The 13,942-nt window shown below is 38.4% G+C and overlaps 1 protein-coding gene across 6 annotated transcripts in view; it reads left to right on the forward strand.

Moving 5' to 3' along the window:
- Nucleotides 1-13,942, forward strand: part of LOC108747420 (insulin-like growth factor 2 mRNA-binding protein 1) — a 98,173-nt gene that overhangs the window by 44,381 nt on the left and 39,850 nt on the right. For 2 of the 6 annotated variants that reach the window (XM_018484852.1, XM_018484853.1), the window contains exon 1: nucleotides 1,870-1,973. The exons of the other annotated variants lie outside the window; for them this stretch is intronic. In XM_018484852.1, the coding sequence (XP_018340354.1) occupies nucleotides 1,885-1,973 (89 nt within the window). In that variant the 5' untranslated portion in view covers nucleotides 1,870-1,884. Of the gene's footprint in view, nucleotides 1-1,869; nucleotides 1,974-13,942 lie in introns of those variants that run through there. 6 annotated transcript variants of the gene reach the window in all.

A 13,942-nucleotide genomic window follows, 5' to 3' on the forward strand; every position in this document is an offset into this window, starting at 1 on the left:
TGGGGGTAGATTGGGCGCGGCTTACAGCGGGACCGCGCAGCGCGTGTTATAAAAATATAATATCAGTACTACCTAGCGTTCACGCACTAGCCTTCTTTCTCGCCAAATACCATCCCGTCCGGGTATACAATCATCCGTGCTGATAGTGTGGCTTCGCCAATCTCCCTCCCCCGCCCTCGTGTATCGCTGCACGCGTGTAACACGCACACCGGTGAAGAGTATCGTCCTACCTCCGGCGAATTCATTGATCGCCACGATCGAATCTCGCTCCGGCGAACGGAGAAACGGAGTGGAGACGTGCAGGGGGGTGGAAAGGAGATAGACAGAGAGAGAGAGAGAGAGGGGGGGGGAGTGAGGGGGCGAGAGGGGACACTTCCACGTCTCGAGGCAACGCCATTGACAGCGGCTTGGTACTGCGACTTGGATCCGCGAGTCGACCAGCGGATACCGATATTATCGGAACGTAACGTAATCGACGTGAAACCTCGGCGTCGGCGGCGGCGACGGCGGCGGCGGTGGCGGCCGAGAGTTTTTGACGGTGTTGATATTGGCTTACCCCACGCGACCACCGATCGACGCCGCACGTGCAAGACAGCGAGGGAAGTGTGCCTCGTGTGCAACGTGTGTGCATCCGATCCGCCCGATCCGCCGTCGGCGAGTCCAGCGATCGGACCCGCGCGCAACCCGAATCCGGAATCGTCCCAACGAACGGCCAATCGCCGTCGGGCCGGTCTACTACACTCGGTTGGTAAAAAAGCGCGAGCGACTCCGATACGTCGAGGGAATTCCTACGTCGGCCCAAAACGAGGAGGAGGGGGAGAGAGAGAGGGAGAGAGAGAGAGAGAGAACGGCTTGCTCCGACTGCTCCGACTGCTCCGAGGGAGAGAGGGTAGAGCCTAGAGAGAGAAAGACGCAGGAAGCGGACGCGCACGGTGTGTGGCGATGAAGAGAGATAGAGGGATGCAGATAGAGCGAAGGGTAGGGAGGGGACAGCTCGCTTAGAAGGCTAGGTATCGGGAGACGACGGGGAAAGCTAGTGCTTCACCACCCGCACGAGTTTCCTTTGGACATTCGTCCGACGCTATTCGCGGCGTGTTTTCTTCCCTCTCCGAGTACGAGTGAAACTAGTTGGACGGTACCCGTCGTCATCAGTTTATCCTCATCATCGTCGTCGTCGGTTGTTATCGTCTTTACCACCATCATCATCCTCATCATCATCCTCATCGTCGCTATCGCCTCCATCGCCTTCGTCGTCGCCGTCGCCGTCGTCGTCGCCGTCGTCGTCGTCGACTTGGTACAATCGTCATTTACCCGTGACGTAAATCGCGTCGTCATCAGCTAAGGAGGGAGCGGCGTGCTCGAAGGAGGGAGTAAAACGCGGGACGGAAGTCGGAAGAGAGCCAAAGAGGAAAGAAAGAGGGAGAGAGAGTGAGGAAGTGCGTGCGTCGTAATCGGCGAGGAGGAGAGAGAGATTTCGGCATCTCGAAATCATTCGCCGGAATATAATCGCGTGTGTCGCCACGCACGACACGTATACGCCGCGCCGTGCCGGTCCTCATTCCCGGAGCGGATCCCGAGGAGGGCTCCCGTTAAGGGCGAGAAGTGCACCAGTACCTTTTTTTCTACGCTTGTCTTCCCTCCCTCTCTCTCCGCACCTCGGTGGCGTGGGAGATCAGCCAGTGTTTTAGTGCCAGTGTTTAAAGTCTACCTCAGCCAATAAAGCATATTTAACAGAAAGAGAAAGAAATCGCGTGTATATATAATATATATATAAATATATATATATATATACATATATATATATATATAGAAGGAGACGAGTGTAAACGCGTAATCTTTACGTTTGTGCGCGAGTTCTACGACAGTTTTTAAATATTCGTAAATATGTCTCTGGATAAGTTCGCGGAAGGCGGTATGCTGCAGAAGGAGATGGAGCGTCTGGAGATTGAAGAGAAGAATGGTGATAGTCCGAGGTAAAATTAAGAACCATATAGCTTATACTTCTTACTGATCGCCAACAGGTGTTAATTTGCGATCTTAATATTTCATTAGTAGATTATATACGTTGTTCGTGTGTGTGTGTGAGAGAGCTGTTATTTAAAATTATTTGTTCTTTACGTTCAGGAAGGTCGCTTCTTGAAAGAGAAAAAAAAAACGGCTACGCGCGTTTTAAATAGAAATAGACTTTTTTTTTAATGGAATATTATTTTTACGAGATCACAAAAAGCGCGATACTGAATAAAATACAACTAACTATTCTCAATATTTCCAAGCAATTTTGCAATCTGCTTTCAATCGTGTACGATATGATTCAGGATGTTTCTCATACATATCAACAACTTGGCGAGCTTGCGAAAGAACTTGTAAGGGTAACAACACAAACATGAGCGAATATTAGAGGTCGTTTGAAAGAATGGTATAGTCATCTCGATTAGGAATAATCGATAATTCCATCGATAGCGAATGTAATTATTGTTATTGTCCGATGAGTATTTGGCACGCAAAATTTCAATGTAACTTCGACAGAAACATACTATACATGCTTAATGTGGAAAATTCCCGTTACACGCAAATCTTAATACAAGTTTTTTTTTGGGGGGGGGGAGGGGGGACTATTCACGATCCGTCGGAGATATTGGCGCGCAAATGAGCGCGAAGTCGAGACTATATATTTCCGATTGGTTGATTGCGTCAGGCCGTGATTGTTGATGAATTCGCTTTATAAGACGCGCGGCGATTATGTAATATGACGTGAGGTAAATTTCGAATATCGGTCGCTTCCGCCTTCGTTAATTAAGTTCTCATAACCCTTTGTCGACTATATACAAGGACGGCGTCTCTCTTTAAGTGTACCTACGGAGAATAAAAGATAATATTCAGTTTAACAAATTAATTAATAAGTTAATAACACTTAAAATAAACAGGAATTGCTGTGCAATGTTTCGAATAAATAATTAATATTTCCTCATATATTAATAAAGCAGTAAAACGCGTTTTTTCTTTTTTTAGATAGTCCGTATTATAAATTTTTATACATATATTCCTTATTCTTTGCGATTTTAAGATGCTTAGTAACGTCATTATCAAATTGACGATCAATATAATTTTTTGCGATGCTACTTCCATCTTCAGTTTATAATTGCGTTTTAATATCCGTTTCCATCAATGAAGATTAACTTTAATCTCGGTTCTCTCAACTTGCTCTCCTTTTTCTAATTTTTAGAATTAAAAGAGATCAAGTTTAAATGAAGTCGAGATTAAACTTAACGATCGATGGAAGCGTGCGTAAGTCCGGCAAGTTGAATTGCAGTTTATAGCACTGACAAATGTATTTGCAAATTTGTATATGAATATTATTATTAAGCATCATGATCCGCTTCGATTGAAAATAAAATTTTGTTGTTTGATTTACTCTCATCGATTTCACTTCTACTAATAATAATGATTTTTACATCAGTTTTAACATTCTAATATCATTGACTGCTCAATCTGTACCCGAAGGGAAACTGTTATTAAAAAGAGTACTGATCGATCAAATACACACGCACGCACACACACACACACAAACACGCACAAAAGAGCGAAAGTTGTTTCTCTGCTCTCGCTCACGATAGTCCGCCTGCGGAGAGCGCGTTTCAAATATACCTACCGATTTACACGCCGCGAGACAAATATAATGGCACGCAGACGGCGAAATTGTATCGCAATTTTGTCTCGACGAAGTCGAGTGTCGTCTAATCTCACGGCCGGCCAAGAATTACATTCGCAGAGTCAACAACCTCCTCGATAAATATCGGCGATAACGTAAATCAAATTACGCACGCACGCACTCCGTGCGCGGGCGTATCTCGTCATTACACCATTATGTATGCCTGCCCGGCCGGTACTTGCGCTTTCATCCCGCCGAATGGTCGCGATCGACTTGGAATGATGGAAGATAAAACCTGTTTCTATATTACCGAACATGATATGCAATCAGAGTCCCGCAATAATGTCCCGCGAATCCACGCGATTTATGTGTAATAGTGATGTAAATCGTTAAATATTGTTTAAAACCTATAAAAGAATTGGTGTCGGAAGAGACGGGAGTCGTAAAGTGATTAAATGAATACGTTCAGACAGGAATTACTATTTAATGAAGTTGTAAATTGTAACTCTCTCTTTCTCTTTCTCTCTCCACGTCATGGATATCCATTATAACTATTTTATATAAACCGGAAATATTTCGGCCGTTCTCTCGAAGGGCTACTGAAGATTATACACCGAAAATTTTCTTTGTATTTAAGAAGACATTGCAATGACTCATCTAATTTACATTAAGTCACTAAATAAACTCGAAAAAGTTAATCTCTGCGTTTATTTACGATAATTTGTACAAAATGTGATATCTCACATAATAAAGACACGTCGTTCAAATTGCCTTTCGATTTCCAAGGAGGAGAAGGTTTCAAAAGTGTTCAAATAATAAAATTAACTACTGTGGTAGCATTTTTGTCCACTTCGTGTCATAGCAAAAAGATTAATAGCTTCGAATGAGAGCAACCAATGTTGTTCCGTGATTTAAAGATAAAATATTGAATATCTCATACCCCGTTCTCTATTCTTCAGTCGTTGAAAGAAATTGGTTGTCACAGATATATCTCGCACATATATCATTCTGATATGTCGAACTGAATTATATAAAAAATCGATACAATATAAACTATTATACAGTCAACATGAACTAAAAATAATTTCTAAAAGTTTAATTATGATTATAATTATGATTAATAATTAGGATCATGGCTTGATATGGGCCCCGTACAAAAATGTTGGAAGATAGTGATTGATTACTTATTTTGAGTATTGAAAGCATTGTTGTTTAATTTTGTTAAGTAATTTCCAATATTAAGAAATTGGATTTCTGTGATGAAAAAGATTGACGAATACGAATTTTATTGACCTAAGATTTCATTGTCGAGATATTGAACAATAAATCTAGATACATATATATATATATATTTCAATGCATATGGGAGATACTAATATTGTTGCTTTTGTTGATTTATCGAGTAAAAGAGAATTTTATTATGAGAAATTAAAAAATTAAGGCCGATGGGAAATAATGTTCAAAGTGATCCCGTCGATGATCACTCAGTTTTCTTTTTGATTAAAGCCGACCCTGGCCGTTGCACGTGGCATGATTTCGTGGTTGTCCCTGAAACGACGACGCGGCAGTGTCGCCATCAGCATGACGAACGTAACATGAACGGAAAATTCGGCAAGTTTATCACGCACGCATAATGTTTGCTTGTCGCGTTATCATCTGGTTGGAATTTTTTAATCGGAAAATTCAAACAGAGGCCGACCAAGGAACGTGAAATTAAATTAGGAAAGGTTTATGTATTTAATTCAACGTAAGAAGAATTTATATAAGTTCTTTAATGAAAGAAGAACTGTGAATAAATTTATTGCGAAAAATATTACCTCGGCTGGGAATCAAACTCGGATCTCTTGTACGGGCGTCCTAAGCCTTTAAGACTACCGAGGCTTTAGTAATATTTTTCGCAATAATCAGTGTATATATGGAAACGCCTTTTACAGGCGAAGTGATATAAACAATAAGGAGAATTTACGTAGTTTTTCAATATATGAAGAATTTCAAGGAAAAATTAGAAATTCTGATAATAAGAAGAAAGTTAGGGTGTCATCTTTAAACGTTTGGCTTTGTAATTTTCAATTTCTTATGTACAGCTTCTCTCCTTTGTGTTTTTTTTTTTTCGAAAAATTTTGAATCTAACATAAATTGAAAAACTATTCTCTTCGATTAAAATCGTATATAGTCATAATATAAATTGTATAAAAATATATTTTTATTCATAATAAATTTCAGAAATATAAATACAGAGTAGATAAATAGATTTTCATGCGTTTTTCGTAGATTGAAATCGTACGGAAAGATGCTGTGTTGAAATTCACGTATAACACGCACAACGCTTTCATTGTGTGTGCGACGGTAAGAATTTGCCGAAAATGGTGGCGATAGAGCAAAGGGGGGACGGTATCGCGTACGTGACTTCAAGAATGACACCCCGTAAAGCGAAAACGCAGCGTGACTCATTCGAAAAGGTGGGATAATAAAGAACAGGGACCAGGCAAGACTTTCTACCGCCGGAGTATATTCATGCATTATAGATCGCCGGCTTTAATTTTGAATCGTGCCTCATCCGGCTAATTACATAAAAGTCAGTTTTTTTAATAAAAACATTGAAGCGCTTATAATTTTCGGGTTATAACTCCCAAGTTCTAAGTGACTCGTAACACAAAGAATTAAGATCCAGTCCTAATTTTTAAGGTGACTGTTACACAAAGAACGTAATTTTCTTAATATTCCGAGAGAAATAAGAAAGATAATTTTATCATTGTAATTACAGCACTTACTTTCTTCTCTAAAACTCGAACAGCTCTTTATTCGTGATTAAATGTAAATTTTGTTTTCGTAAATCACTCGAAGGGTATGATGTCGAAAGAAATGGCTTAAGTTTTCGGTGAGACTTGATAAAATTCAACCGTGCGTTTAAGGTCGAACGATACCCACGTGAAAGGGACTCGCATCAGGTACTCGTCGTGCGTACGCGTGACACGCACGAATTAGAGCCAGAAATAGTGCACCGTACTGCGCACTGCGATGTGGTTTAAAAATAACGCGAGGAAATAGACCATATACGTGCACGTACGGTTTACTATGGCGAAGTCCACACCGGAAATCGGTGGTAAATAAATAGGCAGAAGAAGCGAGGGCGAAGGTAGAAAGAAAGCGTCTCGCTTGGCGTTCTGTATTCGAAAACGTCGGCTTAGAACGAAAATTCATAAGTACGTGGGTAGGTGTGTGCTCGAAGTTAAAAAAAAAAAAAAGAAATAGAAAAGATAAGGAAGTTTAATTAAGAGATAGCGTTAATAAAAGTATTATCTAAACTCTTCTCTCGAAATGGAGTCTCTTTCTAAAAAGTGAAAGTTGAGTCAGTTTTGAAAAAGAGTTTTCACAATTTTTTCAATCCTCAAGAGTGGACAATTCTGAAGGTTTTAGGAAATAAAGAACGACTCGGCAAATTGCCTTCGTGACAATCGGAGAAGAATACAGAAGCTATGTAGAAGGTATTTTTTATAAAAATATATTCGTCGATAGAAAGGAGAATGTAAAGAAATCGCGAATTTGGAATATTTGCAATAGGAGAGCAATAAAAATGGGAGAGATTTTCGGAAATCGGTCGAGAGATGAAAATAAAGTGAAGAAGGAAAAGAGTAGACTACTATTTTTGATGATTGAAACGGGGAGGGTTGAAAGATCGGAAGATTCTACGCGACAGTGTTGTCACGGTTAGAGGAAATTTGCGAATTTCGATGGCGCGCCGAAAAGCTAGATCTGTCCGCGAAACTTGATGTGTCGCCAGCTACATGACATTTTTCTAAGCGTACTTACTTACGTAATTTTCCATTACGTAAACGCGTGACGACACGCGCAATTACGTCGTGAATTCTTCTTTCACTTCACAAGAGAGCGCGCGTGTATGGAGACACGAGCGAGTCCAATTCTTCAAAACGCAGGTCGCGACTCGGATCCAAAAATATAATTACAATACAATGAAATACGAATGGAATGAAAAGTGCAAATCGTTACAGCTTTCTATCGTTACACAATATATTTTGTAAATTTATAACCCCGAGTGGAGCAATAAATTCATTCATTCGTATAAATCCAATATTTCGTAACGAGAATTGTTATATACATGAAATATGGGATGTGTTTCATCTTTTCTTCCGTTTCACAAAAGCAGTCCTTGCTTCCACCTTTTGTTGAAAGAATTCATTTTACCTTCTTCCACACGCTTTACGGATCTTGTGAGCTACATTTGGAAAAGGGAAGGCAGAATTTAGAAACGCCAGCCATGTTTGGCCACGTTAAACGTGCGGTGGAGAAAATGCTCTAGCTGTTATTATAATATAATATCGTAGCTGTGGTCTTGTTTTCCCCGTCAATTAAACGCGGTGGGACGGATACGTAGTATCACGATTCCAGCCAAAACTTTCCACGCGTGAGACCCCCGCTCGCCCCACCATTCTCTCCGCTTCTAAATCTCCTAATAGCAATCGTCATCATCGCACGCATGCACGCACTGTCGCGTCCACATTACCATGCTCTTCGTATCAAATAAACAAAAGTGTTTCAAACAATTACAACAATCAGCGCCAAATACACTTAGAAAATCATAGGAATCCTTAGACGGAAAAGTCAAAGAAATATATCTTAATTTACTGAGAAAAATGTCTGGGGTGAAAATGAATGGGACCAGAAAAAATTTTGATTACATTATATCAAGTAGAATCCGGTTATTTAATTTAGTTCAATTAGAATTTAGTAAATTTAGCTTCAAAAAATTCTAATCTATTTTCAACCAGAATTCCAATTAATTCGATCAGATATTTTTGTATCGGTGTTGAATTACTTTAAATGGAAACTAAATAATACATTAGTCGTATAATGAATATTCTCGTGAGTTTTACTACAATACTAAGAACTGCGCCGACAAACGTTCTGCCGCAACTTAGGACAAATAAATGAACAAGGAAACCGCAGGACAAACCTCAATAAAGTAACGCGAGATGTCTCGTGGGGTGGTGTTGAAATTTGATGAAGAGATGATCGCACGCGATCACGCGATGAAAAGGAACCGTTCGGAAACCAGTAGTATTTCTACACTTCCGTCAGGTAGACTAGTGTAGATCTACATTGAGAACAATATTCTGGTTGTGATCAACACAAAGTACGAACGATACGACTTCTGATCAATATGAGTCAGAATTCTTATTGTAATTAAATTTCTGATCATCTCGACTGGATGGTTTGATAGACTTATCTATAAGTGTCTGATTTTTTTGATTGAACCTACCAGAATTCCAATTAATGTGTATTAAAACTTTTTTTTTTATATAAATATAAGTTATCAAGGAAAAACTTGTGAAACTGCAGATCATTTTCGCGACTTCCGAAAATGTACAAAGAAAAAAAATTCGCGAAAAAAAAAACACGAGATGGTTACAAATTTACCACCCCATTTTTGACACGGTAATTGTGCCTTTGAAAAAAGTATTATCGCGAGCGCAAAAAAGCAATTACGCAAAGAAATCGCGTGCAAAAATCGCACGGTGATCTTGAATAATCGCGCCGCCGTTCTTTATCGTTCTATAACGACAAATAATGACGGATAACCGTAATAAAGTTAAGTGGGCAAGAAGAAGCGGGGAACGAATTAGAGTGGAGACAGCTACGTGGCGGAACAACGTGCGTGACTTTAATTTAAGAGCGAACCATCCGGATACGGCGATCTCGATGATGTCTTCCCTGCCGAGATCGCAAGTAATAGAGATGTAAATAGCGAATAGGAGATTCCGCGAGGAATGAAAACGGCTGAGTGTGCTCGTACTTTCACAACGAGAGGCATGAGAAACGAGGCATGGAGACGCGTATTCGAGTTACGTCGCAGTCGAGCCGCCATTTTCTGCTAGCATGGCGGTCCAAGACTGATATAACGGATGCGCTATCTTAATAGAGGAAGGGAGCGAGAGAACGTGTAATATACATTAATGCATAATATAAATAACGTTTAATTTGTGCAAACGGATCGAAAGGAGATGCCACGATGAAATGCCTTATCATTAATTCGTCGAAATGAATAGCTAACCACGTCACGTGTCGCATCGGCCAAACTCCGGATAGAGTCTCTTACGTTGTTCGTGGCTCTATCTTCCAGTGAAAACGCGCATCGCGCCTTTTTTCGCGTCGGTAACGCAGACACCTACGATACTGCCATCGCGGAAAATTCTTTCCGTCAAAACCACACTCTCTCGACGATATAAATCAATTATAACCATCTCAAGCACTCGACGAAAATATTCCGACTCTGACTCTTTCCTTTTAGTATCGAAATTGAATCGAATCAATTAGGAAATCCATTTCACATGAGACATCGTTACAGTCACGATAGCGCAAACTATTGTAGCGATTATTACTTAATGAGGGGATGATAGACAGCCAACTTTGAATTTTCAATAATAAATGTCTTTGTACCAAACTAAGCTTTTTAATTGAAACACAGAATCAATATTTTATTATCCACTTTGTTTTTAAAGCTCTCGAATTTGTTGAATTAAAGCTGTTTTCCATTACTCTTTATTTGTTAAAAAGTACGTATGACAATATATAAGAATAATAAAGGAGTCTATGGATGAAACGTAAGAATTAGAAGAAAAAGAAAAAAGTATGGTAACTAATTTAAATTTTTCTCCAATTTGCTGGATTTAAAAAATTGAAGAATGGTTATACCGAAAAAGTTGTATATTTTCTCTATATTTTGCTCGCCATTTTACAGAAATATTATATTTTACAGAAAGAAAAAAATTGCCTGTGACAAATGCAATGTGCAGTCGTACATTTAATATTTCTAAGTAAATATCTTTTCAAACGTTTTTGTCTCGCACAAACTTTTCCGTTATCGTGCATCGAAAAGATGACAGAGGGTCGACATTCTCGCTTCCTTGTCAATCTCGACGTTAAGGTTTCTCTTGGGAAATCTTCTGGACAAAGAAGCCAGGTAAATTTTTGGCATGTTTTAACGGTCCTTTGGGCTTCACGGGTAAACTTCCAGGAAGGTCCCTTTGTCGATTTCACAATATTTTTGTTACCTGAACATGAGATCAAGCATACCTGAAAATTTCGAAAGACCCGGGAAATAACAGAAGAATATCTTTTACAAGCGTTTCTACAAAGAAACTGCACTTTTTTTTCTAAAACTTTTCTTTAGAGAATTTTATGACTTATAAATTCTTTTTAGAAGTTATTCTTTCTGGAACATTTTTTATAAAAAATGAATATTTTATGATGGGTCATTAGTGTACTCTGGTGAAATTTAAGAATTAAGTTTTTTTGCCTGTTATTCCTTTGTCTCTTTTTCTTACTTTATCTAGTTCTTTTTGCCAATTGTTTTGCTACAATTTTCAAAGATCACAATTGTGTCTGGTAATATTTCTCTCAAGTTCCTAAGTAAATACTTACTATATTAGAATTCTTTTTGTGACGACGGAAGGTATACAAATTAGAAATGTATGTATATCTTTTACTTAACGAAGTTTAAAAAATCTACTGGAAATTCTTTTGATAAAAGTGAATTTTTGGAAATCCTAAAGTGCTTTTTTTAAGATGTTCAAGTTTTTTTCGAATTTTATCATATAAATAACGCATAAAAGCTTCAAAGGTATTTCGGATTTTTTATATGCGAAATTTAAACGTGATGTACCTCTCTTAGCGAAACAACTTAAGAGCGTAAAAATGGCGTCGACGCTCAAGATGAGCCGCCATTTGCAAACCGGCTTGCGATGTCCCACTGATTAGCATACAAGTTGCATACTATTCAATCATATTAAGCTATATAGCACTGACAAAAACTTGCTTTTATAATAATTACGAATATTTGATAAATTAATATAAGAAGATAATAGTTACTCTTCCGTCCAAATTTTGTATAGATATACACTTGAATTACTTTTATGTTTGTCATTTCTTTTAATGTGCTTTAATAGGCAAAGCAGATGATTTGAATTTAAAAGTCATAAATACTACATAATTTATTTTATCAATTTTTACTGTAACGAAAATTTTGTCGGACAAAATTGTGTTATAATAATTAATTGGAAATCAAGTAAAGTAGCGGCAAATCGAGGCGAAGTCTTAATAACATTTTTTAGTTCTTCTCAAAAATTAATTGCACCGAGATATATTAAATATCAATAACAATAAGATTTAATAACAAAATATTATACAGATTTTTGTATAGATTTATCAGTGGTTAAAGATATATACAGACATTGTAATCAAGATATATAATAATACATTAAAAATATAATTACACTTTAAGTAGTAGACTTTTTACAGCAACTTAAAATTGCAAACATCTCTCTATCATTCTTAATGCTTCTTTTGTACATTTGTATAATCGTCGCTGAAAAATTTCTCGCGAATCACGAGAAGTATATATCGAATAGTCCGGACACGCATTAACGTGACACTATGCTCGCGCGATAGTCGCGGCATTTTCTCTAGTCAGCTCGTACAGAAGTTCCTTGCACTCTCTTTGTCTCTCCTGCCGATCAATGCACCCGCGAACGATTCCGTTTCCACCTTATGGTCGAAGAAGACAGACGACACCATGCTCGTGTCGCTGACCGCGTAGTCTTTCGTTTCTCGTCATCGGATGCGTTCTTAGAAGTGCAACGGAGCCCCATCTCTATACGTAGCCAGCAGTTTCTCCGTAACATTGATTAGTGTGTCTTATCAGAGTCTCGTAAGCAACGAACGTCCACCTCATCTTTTCGCTTCTCTCGTGAAACATATCGTGATCTGTTGTAGGATAAATCTAGCTCGCGAGTTTTAATTCAACGAATTCTCTTTTATGTATGTACGGTCTGTATGTACATATAGAAGCTCGCCTTCTATCCAGCGCAACGTGCGAATTATAAATGTTAATTTAATTATCTCCAGCATTTCTAATTAAAGATACAGGATCGTTTCCACGATTCGTACTTTAATTGTTTAAATGGGAACGAACGTCAATTTATGTGCATTTATTTTACAAGCATTACGGTAAAATAAATGTAACAAATAATGCGAATTTGGATGAAAATATAAAATACGATTGCGATCAATGTAAAATACATTATTGTTATGTCAAAATAATCGTTTGCATAAGAGAAATTTGTATTTGCTGAATACTACATCGTTATTTGCCGGCGGGAAATGTATCTTTTTAAGAATATCTTTTTAAGAATTTCTCTGTCTCGTTAATCTTGACTTCTCGTAAGTTTGGCTTGTTTGTATAACTGAAGAAATCTTCAGCAAAATGACAAATAATTTGAAAACATTGTAACGTGACACGGAATACACATAAGGTCAGCTCTTTATGATTCGTCCCTTGTTTCCTGACGTGACAATTTAAGGATTAATTAGGCTATCATCGATTATCGCTGATTATCACGTCGGGCTTTTCCTTCCTTCCTTTCTTTCAGCAACCACGTGTAATGGTTTGTAAACGTACAAGGGTCTTCATGGCTGCCTCTTTCCGGTCGGTCGTCAACTAACCGAGGTCACGCGAGCTTACGTAAAAAGGCACGTATCTGACTTTCGCGATCGAGGCAGACCGTGGGCCATTATTTATTCAACAGCCTCGTCCCACTTTGAGCTTTCCGCCGAGCCCGTGCAAGTCTGCGACGTCAGAAGGAGGGTTAAAAAAAAAAATAAAACGAGGGTAGAAACCAGGGCGGAGAGGAAGAGAGTTCGGAATGCTCCCTGAGATTTATTATTTTTTTTTTATTCTTCGTTTTATATGCTCAACCCGAAAAGAGCTCGTTAAAGCGTTACGCCTCATTTTATATACTTATTATATACATTGTATTCTAATTTTATAGATTTTATCATTTTAATTAATATCCAAAATGCGTTTCCTTAATATATATCCATTTATGAATTGTACACTTTTTGTAACGCAAGTTTGATTATCGCTATCTATCTCTTCGCACACGTTTTTTTATATTTAACTCTGAATTACAATCAATATTTTAAAAAGTTACTTCACGTAACCAAGTAGTACCAATATTTGAAATTTCATCATGTAAAACCCATACTGCGGAAATGAGTAGTATATATTAGTTTCCACGCAATTTTTACTGAAAAAATTCATTCCAACAGACATTATCGAATATCCCCCGAGTCATAACATCAGGCGAATTCTGATCAGACCGTAACGTGATAATTAAACTCATGGCGATTTGGCGCACTCTACTGCAGTCACCGCCGTTTACATTCTCGAGATGCATCGTCGCTACGTAAAACGCATGGAAAAAAAAAAAAAAAAAA

The sequence above is a fragment of the Trachymyrmex septentrionalis genome, unplaced genomic scaffold (genome assembly GCF_001594115.1).
Source record: "Trachymyrmex septentrionalis isolate Tsep2-gDNA-1 unplaced genomic scaffold, Tsep1.0 scaffold2, whole genome shotgun sequence".
In the NCBI taxonomy this organism is placed as follows: domain Eukaryota; kingdom Metazoa; phylum Arthropoda; class Insecta; order Hymenoptera; family Formicidae; genus Trachymyrmex; species Trachymyrmex septentrionalis.